The following is a 20,480-nucleotide window of genomic DNA, read 5'->3' as shown; positions in this document are numbered from 1 at the left end:
ATCTGCAGCAAAAGTATTCCACATGATCAACTGCTTTAGAAAAGGAAAATACCAAGTTGGCCAGCCCCAAGTGCCACGCTGGATCCATCTCTCTTTTTTTTAAGGAGATTACCTCAACTTCTATTGAAAACCAACAACATGATACATAACAGTAAATAAAAGTATATGATATCAAAAAGGGAAGAAAGATAGTAGAAACATTAGACTGTTGGGACACTCAGCACAAACACGAGATCAAACAAATCAGAATCTAAGCGATAGACACGGATAGGCTATTTCACACGACCAAACATCACACGGTTAGAGCTCGTAAACGTCAAAAATAAGGCCATCAGCAGGTGCATAATCTCGCAGCCACTTGCGGACCTGGGAGAAGCTATTGTCCACCTTAGCTTGTCATCTTCTAAAAAGGATATTCTATTTTTACACGAAGGATATAGCGAGAATCACTCTTGATCCATCTCACACAGGCCTAAGTTCTTCTCGCCCAAAAGAAGTCCACCGCCTGGTTTGATCCGTCACCCGCTATGGATTATGAAAACCTGAGGCAGGTAATGCTAAGCATTTGTGCTATTATCCTATCATATAGCTGCACCGAAAGAACGAAATTAGTGAACCCATTGGGAAGATGACATGTATGTTTTGGAAATCCTCGTCACCGAAGTATATAGCCGCCCTAGTGCCGCTGTCAGATCTGAGTCAGCAAAGTACATAGATTCTATCATATATTTGAAATTTTCAGAAGTTGGTGTTTTGTTTCGTGGAACTGTTTGCTTTTGGTCACTGAAATATAATCGTCATCTGTGGCCCTTTGAGCCAATAAGCATAGGTCAACGTAATACACAATTACTTTTCAACGCCGTAATCTTTCTGTAATTTTAGTTTTCATGTCACCACAAAGTCTGATCCAGAAAATTGGCATTTTCTGTATCACAAGCTCCATTTTTATATGCGATATATATAAAATCTCCTAATCTTTCACACATGATCTGATCTTGCAGAAGAGGAAAGAAAAACGAAAAGCTAGATCAGAAAAGAGAGGAGGGGGGTTCTCTAAAAGCAGGGGAAGGGTGCCCCAATTTTCCCTTGATGACGGCAATATGAGAAGCGAATACGAGCTCGTGATTGCAAAAGAATATCTAGCAACATCTGTGTTAAGAGTCTGTTTAGTAAAGCTCTCTGATTCAAATTCTCTATGGATAGTGGTTTTCTGAGGAAATTGACTCTGTGGTTGAAAGTGATTCTCTACGATAAACTATATAGAGGAAGTAATTCTATACGAAAAGTGGATCAACGAAAGCTACTTTTTTCAGCTTCTCAGCTTCTAGTTCATTTCAGAGAATCACTTCTACGAATTTTGTTCAGAGAACTAAAACTGAAAGCTGCTATTTAGCAGAACTCCACTAATTCTAACCGAAAAACTGCTCTTAGAGTTCTATCAAACATGCTCTAAAACCACCTTATCAGGTTGTGCCGCCAATGTCGTGACCACCTAAGATTTCTCATTGAATTTATTTTGTCATTCAGTGAGCCGTCAATTCGAGCAATTTGAGCTTGCCTGGGAATATTTGAGAACGATATGCAGGACAAACAAGATATACTAAAGGCCGTACCGTACGTCACATAAAGTAGCCTACTTGGATGTGTGAGTGAGTGAGAGAGAGAGAGAGAGAGAGAGAGAGAGCGCATCTTCGTCCATGGACAACTCCATTATGGATGCAAAGACATTTTTCGTCAAGCTTGTCACGTCAGGTAGACGCAAAGAATGAGAAACATCTTGGGTCTTGACATCGCCTGCTACCTTTGTATCAAGGCAGCTGCAGCCTGAGACCTTTGTATGTCAGATTCCTGGAGATTGACCAATGTCTGTGCCGTGTGCGCCTCTAACTCATGGTTTATTGGTCTTGGAAAAAAACTCATGGTTCATCGCTAGCTTCCGTTCCGAGTGATGGAGCTATAGCTCTACATGGATGGAGTATATCGGTAGGCTGCTGATGGTGATGCTAATGTTTGGATCCATAGCAGTCTGTGTCCAGAGTAGATGATCTCTGGCCTTTCTTCAGCTGTTTCATTAGATCCCATGTAGGTTGCTTTGTCTATGTGTACTTGTGCCTGTTTTTTATTTTATTTTTCAATTTTTTGATGAAACTAACCTACTGTTTTTGTTTGACAGCCTTGCTGACTAAGGGAGGGAGAATTGTATTTTCTTCTCGATCTCTATACTACATTGGAACTAGTAATCAAAACAGCTTATCTGCATTTCTAGATCAGACATGCTAAGGCTATCTCCAGCGGTAGCCGAAAAACAGTCTGTATTCCTATTCACACTTTTTGTCACTCAACGTCGCCGCAAAGCAGCTCCAGGTGCGGTATCCTGCGATAAAGTGATGTGGTAAGGCAGCTTTATTGCGGACACAAGGAAGCTGTCGTGTCACTGTATTGTGAGTATGCGTGTGAATTTGAGATAGTAAAATAGTAATTAAAGATAGAAAATAGGGTAGTTATTGAAGATGAAAAAATTAGAGTACTGTAATAGTGTTATAGTGGATAAATTAGAGTATTTCTTGAGATGGCTTAAGGCCAACTCCAGCGCAGTTGCTTTCCAGTGCTACAGTGATTTTACCGATCGATTTCATCCCGTATCTGACCTCCAGCAGTATTGTTTCCGGTGCTACAGTGACATGGGATCGAATTGGTAGGGACATAGGAACGACATATTTGCACACGGGATGGAGCTGCGACAATACTATTCACATAAGATGACTATGAGCTAAAAAAGATGAAAAATAATATAAGTTAGAAAATAAAGTAACTGTTGAAGATGAAAAAATAGATAGTATTATAATAGTATTATAAAAGATATATTTTTAAAATATCTGCTAAAAATAACCTAAGGATTGGACATTTGGACCGTCAGAAAGAAAACATCTGGAAATAGAGGATGGAGAAAGGAGCAAAAGTAAAACTTTCTGTTCTGAACTTCTGATAAAAGGCTTGTGCACTTGCAGGCAAGTGGTCATGTGGAGGTAGGGAACAACCTTTAATTTATACCAGGATCACAAAGCAAATGAAAGAGGCTGGTAAGGTTTCCAGAGTGGATCCAGCGAGGAGAATTTTCCTGGCCCCACTCCTTCCGGTACGTATCTTACATGTGGGCCCCCACAAAACCGCAGGTCTGCTTCAGTTCACTATCTACTTGGGAACACGACGCATGCAGATGCAGGTATATCCAGAAGAAGAGAACAGAGAGCCACAGTGAAGTGCGATCACTCGATAACATCTGCAGGGAAATACTGTAAACAAATACAGTTGAAGTAACTAGACAGATAGTTGACGCATGCTGCTGCACTGTTTGCGTTCACTTTGTGATTCTGGCTGTCTAATTCTTCGTTTCCCCCCTCTAGTTTTCTGACAGAATGGTAGATTGATATGCACATGCAGATCAGGCAGAAATGATCTTCTACTGAAAAGAGTGGCATCTTGTGCAAATGAGCAACGGCTTAAGTGGTCAGCTGGCTCAAGTAAGAGCTCCAGGTTCGGTTTTTGGGTGGACGAATTTTGGGACGCTCAAGTAGTTACGTATGGAGCGTAGGGGTAACACTCTACGGTGGAGCTAAGCCCGTGGGAGTTTGATCCTCCATTTCGTTTTTACCATAAGTCTCTAATAAAGAACGTACAAATAGGGTTGTACTGTTAAAAACAAAGAGTAACATCTCGTGCTTGAGCTGTCCATGCGCATGGCTAGGACGTCATGTGGACCCCACCACGGCAATTATATACTTGAGATTTGCCTTTTTTCCTTCTGAGACCAAATTAGGTGCCTGGGATTAAGACGAGATGGATGATCTGGGAGCCGTTCTATATATATTGGCAAAGCCAAACGGCAGGTGCCAAACTGCCAATGCCATAGTGACAGTGTGGTGTGTGGCAGAATCGAGCTGGCTCCCATGTCACACACCAGTGCCCAACTAAGGCAAGGAGTTTGGTTGCTTTGTCTTGAAATGCCAGCAAGGAATCAGCATTAAACAACACTCATGAGTCATGTCTTCTTGCAGCAGAACAGAACAAAGATGCTGCACTGCACTGAGCATCGTGCATGTTTTCGATGATCAAAGTGAGGTAACCAAATGACTGTAGATCGCATGGGTGGTGCTGAGTACTACGAACATGAGAGTGAGATACTGAGATGACAGTAGGTTCAGTATACTAGTCAGTGAATTGTCCATGAGTTAAGTGTGCAGGCCTGTCTGGGGCTTGACCTTTCATGGCGATATCTACTTGTCATGCATGGACAGGAGGATGCATGATCATCAATCATCATACAGCATCATAGTCCCAGATCGAATCTTCTCATACTGCATCGTGGAGCTCGTACAGTGTGTGAGTACACATGATTCGGCCAAAAGGAGAGGGGACTACATCTGATGGGTTCGGGTCTAAATTTTTATCTATAGGTCTAGCGGGTCGGGTTGGATTCAGATTTTACATTTTGCTCATGGTGCACATCGGGTTGCCTCAAACAGTAAATTGTAGCCTACTAAACTCAGACCTAGCTATCATTCAAAGCCTATCCCACCAAGTCAAAACCGGCCTCAGCCCTCCATCTCATCTGTGCCTGAGTACCCAACCCCCATTCAGTCATCGCCATTACACACGTCGCCGCCATTGCCACGCTTCGTTCTGCCCGCCGCCACCACACGTCGTCGCCACCGCCCCACGTGCCACCGCCGCCCCATGCCGCCACGCCAATGCTTGACGAGGCCGGTTGAGGAAAGCAAATCCCGCTGGAAAGAGATCCCGACGACCGGCGGACAACGTCGAATTCGCGACGGCGACGGGAAGGCGACAGTGACATGATGATATGCGACGTCGATGGACGGGGGCAGATCCTGGCTGTTGGAGAACCGATGATAATAGAATGCCAGGGATGTGAAAATCTGGTAGCGGCAATAGCGGCAAGATTCGTGATCCGACGTCAACGGTGCCCTGACGACAGGATCCAGGGTGAAGAGAGGATCCCGGTGCCGGCTCCCGATGCGGAGAGCCATGAAGGCAACAGCAGCACATGACACGGAGTGGCGGCGATGACGTGAGGAGGGCCGCGACAGGCGGCGGGAGGAGGAGGCACGACAACTCTTTAAAGATGGGAGGCGACGAACCGATGGGAAGGGCTGCCGAGAGTGAGAGAGAGAGATGTGGATTTTTAGAGTGACAACCCGGTGAGCACCGAAACCCGATGGGCACCCAACGGGTGTGGGTTCGGGTGCAAGTTTTTACCTGTTTTCTATGTCTGATTCAGATTTGATTGAAGCTGGTGGGTTTCGAATCGAGCATGATTTTGCTTTAACTGAATCTGACCTGACCTATTGCCAATCCTAGAGGGGAGAATGAGTTAGCAAGTGAGATTTACTTTGGGCCTGCGCCATTAACAACATGGAAATGGTATAACTGGGCGGTTTTCACATTGGGCCTTGCAGTCCATCCAAGTGTGCCCATGAAAGACTACGGGGAAATCTTTCAAAAGAAAGCTCATCCTTTCAGAAATAGAAAATAATTTTTATGACTATATGCACTTGCAGATGCATAAAATGAAAGGCAGCCTCCGTTCCCTTCTTTCTCTATGGAGTAGCTCTTTTGTATAGGCCTTCCCCTCTTCTGTTCTTTGTCTTAAGTTTGCCTCTCTGTGAGGCCTTGTACAGTTCTTTTTTAATAGCTCTTAATAATAAGAGCTATGCAGGTAGGGAATTTCCCTACTGGAGTCCTAGCAAAACTGCCATGTGCGAGGTACGGTGCATCATTACCTTCTTGCGAGTATGTGCACACAGACAATTGCTCTTTAGGGTATTTCTAATAATATAAATGGCTACTATCTATAAGGTTTGACCTTATCATCAGTAGATAACACTATAGATAATCTTTTTAATATTCTAATTATATCATTATCTCTAAAATTAATATAGCCCAATACGTAATAAGGAGTAAGCGCATTGGAGTGCATGAGTTATCTACTAGTTAGTAGGCAATATTTTCTCTCATAGTTTTTTTAATGAAGAAAATACAATTTCTAGTCTCTATACCAATACGGTGTCAATATAATATATAGCCATTTTGTAAATGTGAGCATATGTACAGAGTATAGAACTCAAATTTGAATAGTTAGGTTCCACCGTAAAAATCCTAACCAATTAAGTTATGCTCGGTACACGTAGCTATCTTCCTCCTCCACGTAGGATTTTTGCTTGAGTGTGCAGCATATAGCTAGCTGATGTGGCCTGTTAGTTGGAGACACCCTTAGAGAATAGATAGATTACTAGTAAGTTAATCATATCGGATTGGTTGTGCCTACCTCTCGGGCTCATCCTTCCCGTCTGGCGATGGCCGACTCGCCACGATGAGCGGAAGTGCTCGCGCTCCTCCTTCGAGTCTCCCCTCGAATCCCTGGGGGATCCGCACCCCCTCCTAGTCTCAAACTCTTGAAGTATGTTTAGTTATCCAAATTTTTTCTAGTATGATCTAGTGGATGTGTATAATTTTAAAGTAAAGTTTATTTTATTGTCCGTATTTACTGTTTTGGCATAGTTCGACTGATGCAAATATACAACCTTATTTTGGTCTGATGAATGTAGACTCTATATCCACTCATACGACCTTAAATTCAGTCAACCAAACAGAAACTCAGCTCAGCGTGTTCAGACACAAACTAAATATTTTTCTTTTCAATAAATATGACTTCGCTTAGCCTACTTTTTCACAACTAGCTCTACGAAACATTCTTAGAAAACCAAACAAACTCTTAGGTGTCTACAGGTGGTAGTGTCGAGCTTGGCTTTTCATCACGTGAGCCAATGCTACTAAGCTTCTGACGAGTAAAGCGGAGCTCCATGGGTAAGTATTAGGTGGCAAGGAATCCTACTCTCACGGTTGGTCACAGACGACCACGATCTCCTCCTTGCATGTCGTATGTGGACACCTCTTCCGCTGCGGTTAGGAATACGAGTGGGTACCTATTGAGTAGTTTGGATCACTATTTTAATTTATTTAATCTTACAGTTTAAATAGGTAGAAGTGTATCTTTATTTCAATTGAGTTATAGGTCGGTGGGAAAAAAAACTTGCATCCCTAGCCACGGCCCCATCATCGTCCTCTGTTCTCCTTGTCCGATCAATCGTAGCTGGTTCGTATATAGTACACTACTAAAGAAGTGCAAATCCAATCGGTTCAAAAACCCTCATTCCAATTGGTTTCCAAAAATTGATTGGGTAAAAGGTTTGTCCAATCGGTTTTTGCTACACAGGGCGACTTGGCACATCGCAGTATTCAGTCAGTTCTACAACGGTCGCTTGGGTGCAGACTGCACTTGGCCTTTGTGTAGTAGTGGTAGTAGTATAACATATGAAGCTTTTACAGTTTTTCTTCTTCTTTGGCCTGAACATGAACAATGGTGCACAAGGTGCTTATATATATATATATATATATATATATATATATATATATATATATATATATATATATAATACACGTATGTTATTACAGAAAATGTCATCACTGTCGGTTTAAAATTGGTATTACTGTCAGTTTTTGAATCGGTAGTGAATTAGCGATATTGATAATCTATGATTATCACTGCCGATTTAAGCCTTGAAGTGACAGTGATAATACAACGATCACTGCTGGTTATAGCTTTGAACCGGTAGTAAATCGATAGTGATGATCCATCTATTTATGTAAAAAATATTATACCGTGAACTCTTTAGTGTGGAGATCAACCTTAAATTTGAGATCAAATTTGAGACTGAGACCCTATGCCGAAATATTTGAGATAGAGTATTTTATATGACAAAATATTTGTTTTACATCTTATGGTATCGGAGTGACAATAGTATATCTAAATGAATGGCGAGAACACAATCATATTTTAAAAAAAGTATTTTCTGTCACTCATTTAGATGTGACTATTGCCACAATCTAGCTTGAACGAATGATAATATCTAAATGCACATTCACAGTGACAATAGTAAACCTAAATGAATGGCCAAAATACAATCATCTTCAACACATTTATGTTTTTTGCCATTCGTTTTGATCTACCTATTGTCACAATCTTTAACGCTCACACAATATTTGCTTCGGAGATGGAGAGAGGAGATGAGAAGATAGGGAGATGAGCCCGTTTAGATGGAAAGATGGCAACGTCTATGACAGACTCAGAGACGGCGAGCGCTCGGGGGGAAACAAGGGCGGCCACGAGTTGCCTTGGGAGAGGCCGGGCCTAAGGGGTAGTGGAAGTCATAGTGGAAACGATGATCATCTCTCCACTTCAATCGTCACTACTCCTCGGGAGCAGCTTCTTGAGATTGGGAGCACGACGGGCTCAGCAGACGGTGGTCATGAGGTGGCCCCGGGTGGTTGCGAGGTGGCTACGACTTGGGATATGGCGACTAGCTCGGATGACGTATGAAAGCCGGGTACAAGGGATAGAGGTGGCCGCAGCAAAGACGGTGACCACCGCTCCACTTCGACCACCACTATCTCTCGGGAGCGGCTTCTTGAGATTGGAAGCGAAGTGAGATGGGACGCGGCTGAGAGAGACGGGCTCTATTTATAGAAGAATTATCATTGTCGGTTTGGAATACGAACCGACAGTAATAATAATTAACACTGTCGGCTCATCTTTGTCAATTATTTATCATTGTCGGTTTGGAATACGAACTGGCAAAAATAATCATTATCACTACCAGTTATTAAATGTACGTCTTTTTTAAACAAACAGTGATAATTTGAATATCACTGCTGATTTGTGTCACTAACCGACAGTGATAACTAATATCATTGTCGGTTCTTACTGGTTCAACTTTTTATATGCGTCTAAACCTTACAAATCGGCAATAATATATTATTATTACCGATTATTACTAAACCGATAATGAAAAAAAGATAGGGATACCCATCTCTATAGTAGTGATAGTAAACTTGCAAAGGCCCCCAAAATGTATTGTATTCATCGATCTACTCCCTCCCAGCCACCCCTCACGCCCTTTACCCTACCTTTTTCCTCAGCTTCATTATATATACAAGCCCTTAAGCTTTGATAAAAGAAGGTACTCCAGCCAGCTACTAAAGGCTAAAGCCTCTCACTTATTTAGCCGGCCTGCACCCTTCCTTCTCCTTCTCACTCTGCACGTACTCCATTGCCCTTCCTTTGGTTGATTTCTCAGCTAGCTGCTTATTAACACAGACCAAGGAGACAACTACACAAGGCTTATCACTCATCAGCTAGCCGCGCGCATAGTAGGTGTAGTATCACATGGGGATCCAAGGGGTGAAGAAGCTGCATAATCAGCATCGCCATGACATGCGAGTGCAAAATCACCGCCAAGACGGCAACAAGGTCTGGGTCCTAGGCCCTGCCGGGATCACGCTTCTACTGCAACAGCTCAATCCCGTCAAGATCAGTCGGCCACGGCACGCCGCCACCATGGAGGAGGAAGGTGGGGAAGGAGAGGAGGAAGGGGCGGTGACGCCGAGAGGGGAAGGGTGCATGATACCCGCCGAGGCGGCGACGTGCCCGCCGGCTCCGAAGAAGCCCAGGACGGCGGTGTCGATCGTCAGTAGCAGCGCCGCCGGTCGCCGGTGCAACTGCGACGACGGCGAGGCGCTCGAGTTCTTCCGCGTGCCGGCGGATTTGGAGGCCGTCTTTATCAGCCGAGCTGCCAAGGGAAATTAATGAATCAATTGTGTATGTAATGCTCGAATTCAAGTGATCGAGGACTAAGGGCGAAGCAGTGCTTGAGTGAGTGAATGTGAGTGAGAGTACGTGGTAGAGTGCAGTTAAGTTGTAAAGATTCCCTTGTAGCACATGTTTATGCGAGTCTTGATTTTGTGAAGTTTTGTTGGATGGAATGACTATTCCTTCAGGAAATTATATCTTTTAACTGTTTGCTGCAAGTGTAATTCTTTCTTCTATATTCTATTTTGATTTTGGAGGGAAGGGAGTGTTTGCTTGCTCATTGCCAAATGGTGAATACTACACAGTGCATAACTTAAGGTGCTAATAATAATAATTAAGCAATGAGTTTTTAAGGCAGACGGTATAATGTTTTTTTGAACTAATTAAACTTGGCCAAATGTTTGCAGGCTTTAATTCACAAGGTAAGGTTCTATGAAAATGTTGGCAGAGATTCAGATATCGTCTAAAGTTATTTTACACTTTGTTTTTTAATAGCAATTAATATATAGATGTCTCATCCATTGTTTAATCAACATGGCAAGCTCTATCCCGCCAAAATTTGAAATCCTAACAGGAAATCTAATTAAATCCTCGGAAACATGCGAGTCACTTTAGAGTTGATATAGGGCATGTTTGGATAGCCTATAACTTCAGAGCTTCTGGCTAACTGAGGAAGTGACTGTAGTTGTTGGATTTTAGTTGTTGATTTTTATAATAAATTTTTAGTTTTTCAGTACACCTAAAAGCTAGAAAAACTAGCTAGAACCTGATTCTCAGCTTTTACTTTATTTCAGCTACAGTTGTTTCCTCAGCTAGCCAAAAATCATCAGAAACCGGAGCCAAAAGCTAGCAATTTAGATAGCTTCTGGCTTTTTTCAAAGAAAAATTGAAAAAAAAAAGCCTATCCAAACAGGAAAAAAAAAATCATAATCAGTAGTTTGCTCCCAAAGCTGTTTTCTTTCTCGAGCAAGAGGGGGAAAAACTGTGAAGTTAGGATCCCAATTAAAAGTACTCATTAATCTAAACAAAGAACTTTAGCAAGTTGTCGACTTATCTGTATGCTTCACAAAAAAGTTACCCACTCATTTCTTTGTACAAATTCAATAATTAAGATACAATAATTAATGTATCATGCACGCTATTCTAAAAGTAAAGCATATATTTCCGATCACTTAAAAAGCCTATAGTTGTAACACGGCAACATATTTTGTATAGACTTCAGGCACACGTTTATACACAGCAATACAATTTCCATGAGATGTGCATTTTGTATAAAGCAAACATTAACAATAATGAACAAAAGCTTATAGTAGTAACGTCATATGGAGATGCATTCTACTGACTTGCATGTTACCTTTTGTCACCGCCCTTGAAGATCAAAATTCTCTCTCAGCATGTGTGTGTATATATATCCTAGTTTCAATAGGCCGGTGTATATAATCGAATGTTCCAACCCTTGTAAATATTAGGGTTCATATACTGCTGCATGCATGCACCACAGTTTGATCCGCTGAACTAGACAGGTAAGTATTTGGATACTAGTATAACGGCTCCCACTAGGTCTTAGTGCTCCCCCTTTTCTCCCTTGATCCCTCCATGCCTGGCCCCCTACATCTACATTGCTGGCTGAAGGAAGCAAATTCTGTGAGACATCTGGGAGAAAGACCCGTGAAACCTCCATCTGTGCTATACACTTTGGATCTAACGGCTCACGTATGTGCGTATAGATATGCTGAAATACATGTGTCACGCAAAGACAAGGGTCTACGTGTGAGATCTGATCTCATATAATTTACTTCCCTGCCTCAAAGCCACCGGCCTCGCGCTTCTTCTGGTTTGACCGGCGCAGTCAAGTAGAGTACAATAATTTATTTTTTTTCTTCAGTGAAAAGCCACTGCCAACTTTACTACTATTATTATTTACTAAGCACTGTATGAGTGTAAGAACCAACTAATTGGATGTTTCTGTATGTCTTTTCCTGTACTAGTCAGAGGCATGCATGTCACAGTCAAGTGCCAACATTTTTTTGTAAAATGAAAAACTCATCCTGGTCTGACAGTAAGCTGATCCTTCTTTCTCTATGCAAGTTATCTAATCATTAAATGCATTCTTCATGCAAAAAAAATCAAAGTCCATTCTATATTAGGGGAAGTTTGGTGAGTAATCATAGTTATCAATACAATTGTATGTGTTCAGCATGTCTTGCAATTGGATACACCTAAACCAAGGATTGTCATTACAAGCCAAATATAAAAATGGGAAATGGATGACTTCTGAGTCCTGAGGAAAGTGACTCAAAATGGCTTGTGAAGGTGATCAAACAATTAGGATTTTCATGCTAGGATGACCTCTTGCCAGAGAAATAAAGCTAGGGTTAGTTGATCCATTTGCATTATGTCCAAGGGTTGGGTATGTGTCCAAATGATGAAAGCTCCAGTTAAGGGTACGTACTGAAGATGATTAGAGGGGACGTACTAGTTCCACTTAATTATGCCTGCCATTATAGGGCCATGGTGTCTTTTCTTTAACTAACTAGACGACAAGAGAGGTACCGTTATTCAGTGTTGTGTATGTATGTTGATGTAACAAGACTCCAAAGTTTGTCATGATCCATCTACCAAGATGGTGATCCAATTATTGAATTTGATGTGATCAATGAAAGAGACAAGAAGAGATGAGTGTCATGGCTAATTTCCTAGAACACCAGATTAAAATTCTACCTCTGTAGTTGCGCTGATTTTAAGTTTGTAAGATGTTGAATGAGAACGACAAGAACCAAAGCTAAGCTTTGTTGAAATACATGCATTACTTGGGCAAGTGGGATGGCACTAGAAAAATCAGGTCCAATCCCCATTTTATGCATGTACGTATATTATTCAGAAAATGACAGAGGTTCTATACCTAAAGCATGCTCTCTCACTAGTACTACAAAGTTGTCGTCTATTTCTAACGTATTTACCTAAATTTATTTGATAGTAAGAATTAATTTCACAATAATTGAACATAGAAAGCATGTGTAATATAATCACCCATCACTATACCATTCCCTCCAATATTTGCATTCATCACACAAGCAAGCAATGCAAAAACCTACTGTTGTTTCTTCTTCCCAGCTATGTAGTGCTGGAGAATATGACGTCTTTCAGTCAATAGGCAGACCATTGTTCACTCACCCATGCATGGCCCTAGTGTGCTTTACCATTTATGTAACAGCACCTGATAGATCATGTATGAGCCCCTTCCATGGATTTTGACTTTCCCATAGAAGTTGTTTTGTTGCAACCCCCCCCCCCCCCAAAAAAAGTTTGGCTTTATTGCAACCCCCTAAAATTCAAAAAAATAAAAAAAATCACAAAAAATTCTAAAAAAAACTAGAAACAATTCTAAAACCTTCTATGAATTTGTTTTCAAAAATAATATCCTTTACATCATATTTCATGGAGAGGAAGTTTGGAAGAAAAAAAAGAAAACGTGCAACTCATTTATTAACTCATGTTATTTTAACTTTGTTGTGTCTACCATTATTTTTCCTACACAAATAATTGTTTAAGTAAACTAATAAAAATGGTTTCACTAATTTTGCGGTGTTATGGATTAGTTATGAATTAATCTATCTGCAACACATTTACTCAATCCTGCACGTTACAATAACTATTTCAAAATTTCATGTATTTTTAGAAGATAGAGGATCATGTAAGAAGACTAAAAAAATTGGTTTCATGATTTTTGGATTAGTAAATAATTAACTATGCTTTAACTCGAATTAATAAATGAGTTGTATATTTTTCTTTTTTTTTCAAACTTCCTCTCCATGAAATATGATGCAAAGGATATTATTTTTGAAAAAAAATCACAAAAGTTGTCTCTAATTTTTTTAGATTTTTTTTGAATTTTTAGGGTGTTTTTGCAACAAAGCCGAACCTTTAGAAGGTTTTTTTTAATAAAACAATTTCTGTGAGAAAAGTTAAAATCCAAGTGATTTTTGAGGGTTTTTACATTTTTCCCTTTTGACAAAAGGGTCTATGCAATGATGCGGTGGCCAAGATACTGTGACGTGGACACAACACTGCCACAGCCAGGAGCACCATGTACACATGTACAGTTCCATGACAAGTCGGTGGCCACTGGCCAGGCACACGTGGCACAAATGCAATTTTGCCTGGACAAGTCATCTCAATTATCACAGGCTTTATTGATTGGATTCTTTTGTTCTATGCAGATACGATGTGGTAAAACGCTTCACTGCATATGCAGAATTATGCGGTTGATATCATCAAACGAGGTACTGTTTTTATGTGGAACCTGATCATACAGTCAGGATGCAAACTAAAATGAAATGTTAAAGACTGGTATGCACGCATTCATCGTTAGTCAGTCATGCATGTGTATCACAGGTTTTTCCAAAGGGACTAATGTTATGTTACACAAGGACAGGCTAGTTCTCCTCTCCCATCACAAGCACAGTGGTGGTCGAACACTAGTACGGTTGTACCAGTGCAGGAGCAAGGCTCGACCAGGTACCTGTCTCCTTTAACTATATACCAATATAATCATATTTCCTTCTGTGCTTCTAAGTTGATCCAGTACGTTGCTGATCATATAAGATAATCATTGATGTCCTGGAGCTAAGATTCTTGCAAGTGGAATTACCCATAGATAAAAACCACGATTTTCATCTAAGCAGAATGAGATGGTTGTTTCTGGCTTGCAGACACCAGCAGGCTTACAGGAGCTTAGGCCAACACTGCACGTTCAAGACTTGGCTGCTTTACATACAAGATTGTTCACTACCATCAGGGCCTTTTTAGATAGGGTGGATTTCGCTACAAATCTCTAGAATTTAGTTCAAACTTTAACTGAGTCCTAAAAGGTCACCAAATATAATCATTCCGTTCCAAGAACCGAAATTAGCTGTTGCTGAGAAAATATAGACGTACCAAACCATAAGTACAGAATACAAGTGGACAAGCCCTGACATCTTGCAAGTGTTTTGACAGCAGAAGACAAGCCCAGACATCTGTCAATTTACTAAAGAGATGATCAAGGAGCGTGCTCACAGATTAGTAGAGACTAAGGATGATCAGGTACGCCGATTGAAAAAAAAAATTAATATTGGAGTCCCAGTGGATATGAAAATGTGATCAGCTGGAGCATGATGACTCAGACTATGCTTATCGTGTACTCAAGTCAGCGCTCCAGGGATGAGAGGAACATCCCTTCAAGGGAAGAACAAGAGAGTGGAAAGTTGTCCAAAGCTGAGTTTAGGCATTCAATAAGTTCATCTATTTGACGCTTCATCATGTACAACTCTTCAGCCCGATATTTGGATGACCATTCTTCTACTATCCTGCATGTTGGATACAGCACAAGATAAGAAAAGGTAACAGCCAAAAAAAAGCACATACACATGATATGCTGCCCTTACAGCTTTGCACACAACAGACTTGCAGAAGTGCAAATAGATAAACTTGTCAATACATAGCTGAATAATAATAATACAGGTACATACAAGTCATAAGCTGAAAGAACTGAGCTTTACATGCAATATGCAACAAATATAGTAGATATGCAAAGCATCGGCTGAAAGCCTGACAGTTTGCTTGCCACTTGGCCATGGGTGAGGCTGGGGAAAGGATGCAACTGAGGACTAATCATGGTACTCAAGTCTCAAACAATGTATCTAGACGTGCATCTTTTCACATCTTATTCAAGAAATTATTGTAGTGCAAAAATAAAACTACAAATGTAGAAGGTCAACATATACTAACATCGGTCATCAAGTAACAGAATAATTGCTGATTTCACAATCCGACTAAAGACGGGCACCACTCAGACAAAAGTTTGAAATTAAATGTAGCCTTTTATTGTTTTTATTTTTTGACTGGAAATGTAGCCTTTCATTACTATACAAAGTAGTGAAGTGAACACAAATATTGGACAGAATACTATGAATTATGAATAAAATCAAATACTTGGTTAGTTGGTTTCCTGACAAAATCACAGTAGCTAGTAAGACTAAGTGCAAACACAAACAAATGCACACAAACAAAGTCCCAATTGGCATAAGTTGGTGCTGAAGTGCAAATATAATTCCATGCATTTATGTTTAACTATTTCAAGAAAATTATGCATGTATGTAAAAACAGTATGGCGCCAGAAACTTGAGCATAGAAGATTTTCACTGCAACACCAGAATAGGAGAAAACATATTACATCCTCCCCCCCCCCCCCCCCCCCAAAAAATATGACATTTCGGACATCAACAAAACCTAAAGACTTTCACTACATGCATCCCAAAACGTCATTAATCTTTTATTGGAGGGACTCACTGAAACCCATGGGAGGCAAGCTATAAAATGCACAATGCATGCATCTGAGAAGGGGGAAAAGGGCTCAGAAGTTTTTTTTACATGATTAGATAGAAAAACATCGTAAGTGTTAGCAGAGATCATACCTTATGTCCAATTCTGAAGCACTGCTGCAATCAGAATACAAGAGTTTAGCACTAGGTTTCAGATCTGCTGTTCCATGTGAACCATCCATATCATTTTCATAGCAGCAACCAGAAAATAGCCATGCTTTTGAACTAAGAAGAACTATTTGCAGGATGGGCCTCTTGGTTTTCAAATCTCGGACTACTGTACGAAAAGATATTTCATCCTCTGCAATTTCGAGCAACAAATTAACAAAAAGTCTTTCTAGTGTATGCTCCCTGCACATAGATAATGCAAGACATATTAGCAATAAGCAAAGTGTGGGATATCCATTCAGAGCAAGAAATATCAGACTAAAACTATTATCTTTTTTTGACAATATAAGTTTTTTTGACAATATAATCAGAATTGAAAGTGATGATTATATCAAATATAAGAAGCAGTGCCGAAAATGACCTGAACACATCATGAGGTCCCGCAGCAGGAAGTTCTGTCGATGTGTAGCACTTAAAGAGTCGTACTCGGCCATCAGCAGGAACACGCGAACATTGAGAAGGGTATGACCCAAGGGGTGATGAGCATCGAGCACAAAGAAGTTCAACCCACTCAAAATCATTCAAAAGGTTAGATGCTTTAATGATGAAGCTACTACCGAGAGAAATGTTTTTTGTTAATTTGTAATCTCTTTTGGTCTCCAACACAGTCTGCTTGTTCTGGCTCCCCAAGGACAATAGTGAAGGGTTATCTTCAGCTTTCCCACTGTATTCACTGTCACAACAGAAGTGGCATGGATCTACCAGCAACAAATCAGTCTCTTCGTTAGATTTCTCCATGTTCTCAACACAACAGCCATTTTTAGACTTGTCAGAGTTCACATAAACATCATTTTCCAGAGGAATAGTGCCAGATTGATCAGTCCGAAGAGTGATTCCATTTGTTTCACTATTACTGACATAAGGCTCCTCTTCCAAAACAACTGGAGGTTGCGCATGAATAGAAGCGGTCTTTTCCTGCTCTTCTGAATTATTCAATTTTATCTTCCCAGGGGCATGATCATTTCCTATGCTAACATCAGTTATAGCTTCTTCTAGAGCAACAAAATCACTACTAAGCATTGAACAAGCTACCTGAGTCACTGAATCCTTCTCAAGGTAGTCCGTTTTTATACTAATGGAGGTCGCATCTAGTAGACTTGTTCCCTCTAAACGACCATATGCATTAATATACTGTGATACTAACTTCTCGCTTGCACCACCAAATGAGGTGCAACATCCACCGAACCAATTGTCAGCCACATCTTCCCAATTCAAAGATGGCATTTCCATAATGTTCCTGAGAAATAAAGGTACCTAGGTTATTATGCTCAGCACCAAGATAATATCAAATCAAAAATTGAATAATAACAAATAATTATCCAGGTTCTCAACTCTTGTCTTAAGAACTATAAACAGGAAACCATGAGCAAAAGCTAGCCAATATACACCAGCTCATAAGTAGCCAAAATCTGGAATAACATAAAATTTCTCTTGTCTTAGTGGCAGTTTTGGTGGGAGATAACAGCAACCTGATTCTGATCTGCAGAATGCAGGTAGTTTTAGAAATTTAGAATTTTGGAAATATCTGAAAATCCAATCATATATCTTCCAAGTGACAAACAGAACAGAGGACTGCTAAACTACTAATCCTTTGCATGTCCCACTCTGCCAATGTTGTCCCGCAGCCAGCTTCAGATGCTTCCGGGATAATAAGAAACAGAGGTAGAACAATCTAATGTCAACACTTCTTAGAACATTTCAATTCATTGCAACTTTGCAAACCTCTGTGATCAAGCAGGATCCACATCTCATATATATAGTAAGATCTCTCCAACTTAAAACCAAGCAAAAAGATACGAAAGTTCAGGAAATCTTCTAAGTCAATACATCTGAATAGCATAGGTTGCGCAGAAGCTGTGAACAGTGAGAAGTTGTTTAACTTCACAAAAAGAAAAGTAGCATACTAGCATCTCCACTTTAAGCTTGATAGAGTACAATGGGGTAAAACACTACCTAACAACACCATTTCAATTTTCGCAAAATACTGATGCAACAGATTAGACGTGCAGATTAATTTCACATAGCATACTAAATGGAATGCCATGGTACAGTGGTGCAAAGTGTGAACCACCGGTCATCGGTACCAGAAATATGATTCAAGCAAGTCAAGTTTCTACAAATCTCTGCACTGGATATAAGCCAAGCATAAACTGACGACCGAAAACCACAAAGTGCAAAAAACTGGAGGTCACAAGTTGTGAATGCTCCATACCTTAGTGGTTGTTTTGTCAGTCTTGCTGAACAATTTTTGCAATACAAGTGAACATCTGCAGCAGATAGACTCTTTAAATCTGTTTATCCATGAAAATGAATCAGAAAAATGGATTTTCAGTTTCCTCTGAAAAACAGAGATAAAATGAGCATAGTTTATGAACATTTTCCCAAGCCTGATTTCGCAAGGGGAGAGAGCCCAGAAATGACTCACCATCGCGCAGCACTAGAGGAGCTGGCGGCTCCGTGCCGGGGGGCGGGGGGAAGGCGGCGGCGACGACGGGGTGATCGACGGGGAGAACGAGGGCGAGGCGGACTTCGACGTGGTCGCCAGCTGCGCGACACTCGGGAGGGGCGGAGGGGTCTACGAGCACCTTCGGGACGGGGACCCTGAGGGCGACGGCGTCCCCGGCGAGCGAGAAGGAGAGGAGGAGGAGGGAGGAGTCGAGGCGGAGGTCGAGGCGGAGGCCGGAGGGGGTGGCGGAGAGGCTGGGGCGGGGGAAAAGGTAGAGGCGGAGGAGGGGGAGATGGGCTAGGGCTTCCCACGTGTACCGCCATTGCCGCCGGTGCGCGTGGTCGCCGGGAGCGGAGGCGGCGGCTGCGGCCATGGCGTTGTCGCTGGCTCTAGCGAACCGAAGTGCCTCCGAGGTTTAGGACTCGCAGTTAGTAGATCTTGACCGTTCATCGTCAAACGGACGCGCCAGGACGTTAGAAAGTGACTCGTCAAGTAACTAGCTATTATAATAAAAATATAAATATTAAATATGATAATATCAATTATAAATTTAAATATAGAGATGTAAATACGTCATACGAAGTGTCGTCGAATGAATACTCAGACGATACTGTAGTTTGATTTCATATAAGATTAAAAAATTAGAAGGAGATTATCTGTTAATTTTCTTTCTGATTTTTTTCATTTATTTTTATTAGTAAATCGGTAACATATCCGTAGGCAGTAAAGACAAGAGGGTAGAGAAATAAAATAGATGGTACAAATAAATAAATTATTTAAATTTTAAGGATTTTATTAGATAGGAGGAGAGTAAGGAGAAGAGATGATATGAAAATCAATTTGTGTTTTACTGGTAGAGATTTTGAGTCTCAGTCGCTCGTGAAGTCCTCCACAAATTTCGTGACACGAATACACGAGATAGGCAATCTTTCGTAATTTAGTTCAAGATTCAAGAATAAGGTACGTAGCTAAATATATTTCCTTAATTTTCTTTACTTCAGAATTAAGATTCTCCATCCTACCTTCATTAGTCTGTTGTAAGCTTATGTCTTAATTTTTTCCTATGAAATCTTTAGAATGAAAAGAATATGGGGGCAATCACCACGCCCCCGATAGGCCGGGATGACTTTTTATATATAGGCAGGCAAGAGCCTAGATTAGGAAGATTATAGGATCCTCAGTTAGAGAGGCTAATCTAGGCAGGTTACAAATATGTATGACTATACAATATTCTCTGATACCCGCTCATAGTCCCGGTGGGAGGATTTTGGACGCAAAGACTAGACTGAAACTTCTGAAAAAGTTGCATTGACAGACCTTTAGTCATTATGTCCGCGAACTGATGAGAAGAGGGCACATAGAGCACTCGAACCTCTCGAGGAGACACCTTATCACAGACAAAGTGTATGCCGATCTCAATGTACTTCGTGCGACGATGTTGAACTGGGTTGGTCGACATGTAGACAACGTTGACACTGTCGCAGTAGACAACAGTCGCTGAAGCAACAGGAATGTGAAGCTCCTGTAAGAGGTGCCGCAGCCAGGAGCACTTTGCTATGGTGTGGGCAACGACACGATACTCGGCCTCTATGCTCGAGCGTGACATCGTGGTCTGTCCCTTGGATGACCAGGAGACGAGGTTGTCACCGAGGTAAACGTAGCAACCGGAGGTGGAGCGTCGGGAGTTAGGGTAGCCTACCTAGTCTGCATCGGAGTAGGCGGTAAGGGATGTCACCGGGGAAACACCGAGGTGAAGGCCGGAGTCGATGATGCCCTT

General features: G+C 41.2%; 2 protein-coding genes across 2 annotated transcripts; one reads left to right on the top strand and one right to left on the bottom strand.

Moving 5' to 3' along the window:
- The first annotated feature begins 9,116 nt into the window (after positions 1–9,116).
- LOC133920718 (cyclin-dependent protein kinase inhibitor SMR6-like) lies at positions 9,117–9,924 on the top strand. Its single transcript, XM_062365317.1, has one exon. The coding sequence runs from the start codon at positions 9,305–9,307 to the stop codon at positions 9,722–9,724; it is 420 nt and encodes a 139-aa protein (XP_062221301.1). The 5' UTR covers positions 9,117–9,304; the 3' UTR covers positions 9,725–9,924.
- A 4,141-nt stretch (positions 9,925–14,065) lies between these two features.
- LOC133922727 (uncharacterized) lies at positions 14,066–19,170 on the bottom strand. Its single transcript, XM_062368179.1, has 5 exons — positions 18,683–19,170; positions 18,470–18,548; positions 16,619–17,494; positions 16,183–16,440; positions 14,066–15,075 (listed from the first exon to the last, which is right to left on the bottom strand). The coding sequence occupies exons 1-5, from the start codon at positions 19,074–19,076 to the stop codon at positions 14,916–14,918; spliced, it is 1,767 nt and encodes a 588-aa protein (XP_062224163.1). The 5' UTR covers positions 19,077–19,170; the 3' UTR covers positions 14,066–14,915.
- Between the last annotated feature and the right edge of the window lie 1,310 nt (positions 19,171–20,480).

This window comes from Phragmites australis, chromosome 6 (genome assembly GCF_958298935.1).
Source record: "Phragmites australis chromosome 6, lpPhrAust1.1, whole genome shotgun sequence".
Taxonomy (NCBI): domain Eukaryota; kingdom Viridiplantae; phylum Streptophyta; class Magnoliopsida; order Poales; family Poaceae; genus Phragmites; species Phragmites australis.
The sequence above is the reverse complement of the archived record's forward strand: the minus strand, read 5'-3'. Positions and strand labels throughout refer to the sequence as shown.

Excerpts from the sequence above, each read along its gene's own strand:
- LOC133920718 (XM_062365317.1), top strand. The coding sequence starts at position 9,305 with ATGGGGATCCAAGGGGTGAAGAAGCTGCATAATCAGCATCGCCATGAC.
- LOC133922727 (XM_062368179.1), bottom strand. The coding sequence starts at position 19,076 with ATGGCCGCAGCCGCCGCCTCCGCTCCCGGCGACCACGCGCACCGGCGG. Across the intron at positions 17,495-18,469 it reads CTGACAAAACAACCACTAAG|GAACATTATGGAAATGCCAT; the intron begins GTATGGAGCATT and ends TTTATTTCTCAG. Across the intron at positions 15,076-16,182 it reads GCTTCAGAATTGGACATAAG|GATAGTAGAAGAATGGTCAT; the intron begins GTATGATCTCTG and ends TCCAACATGCAG.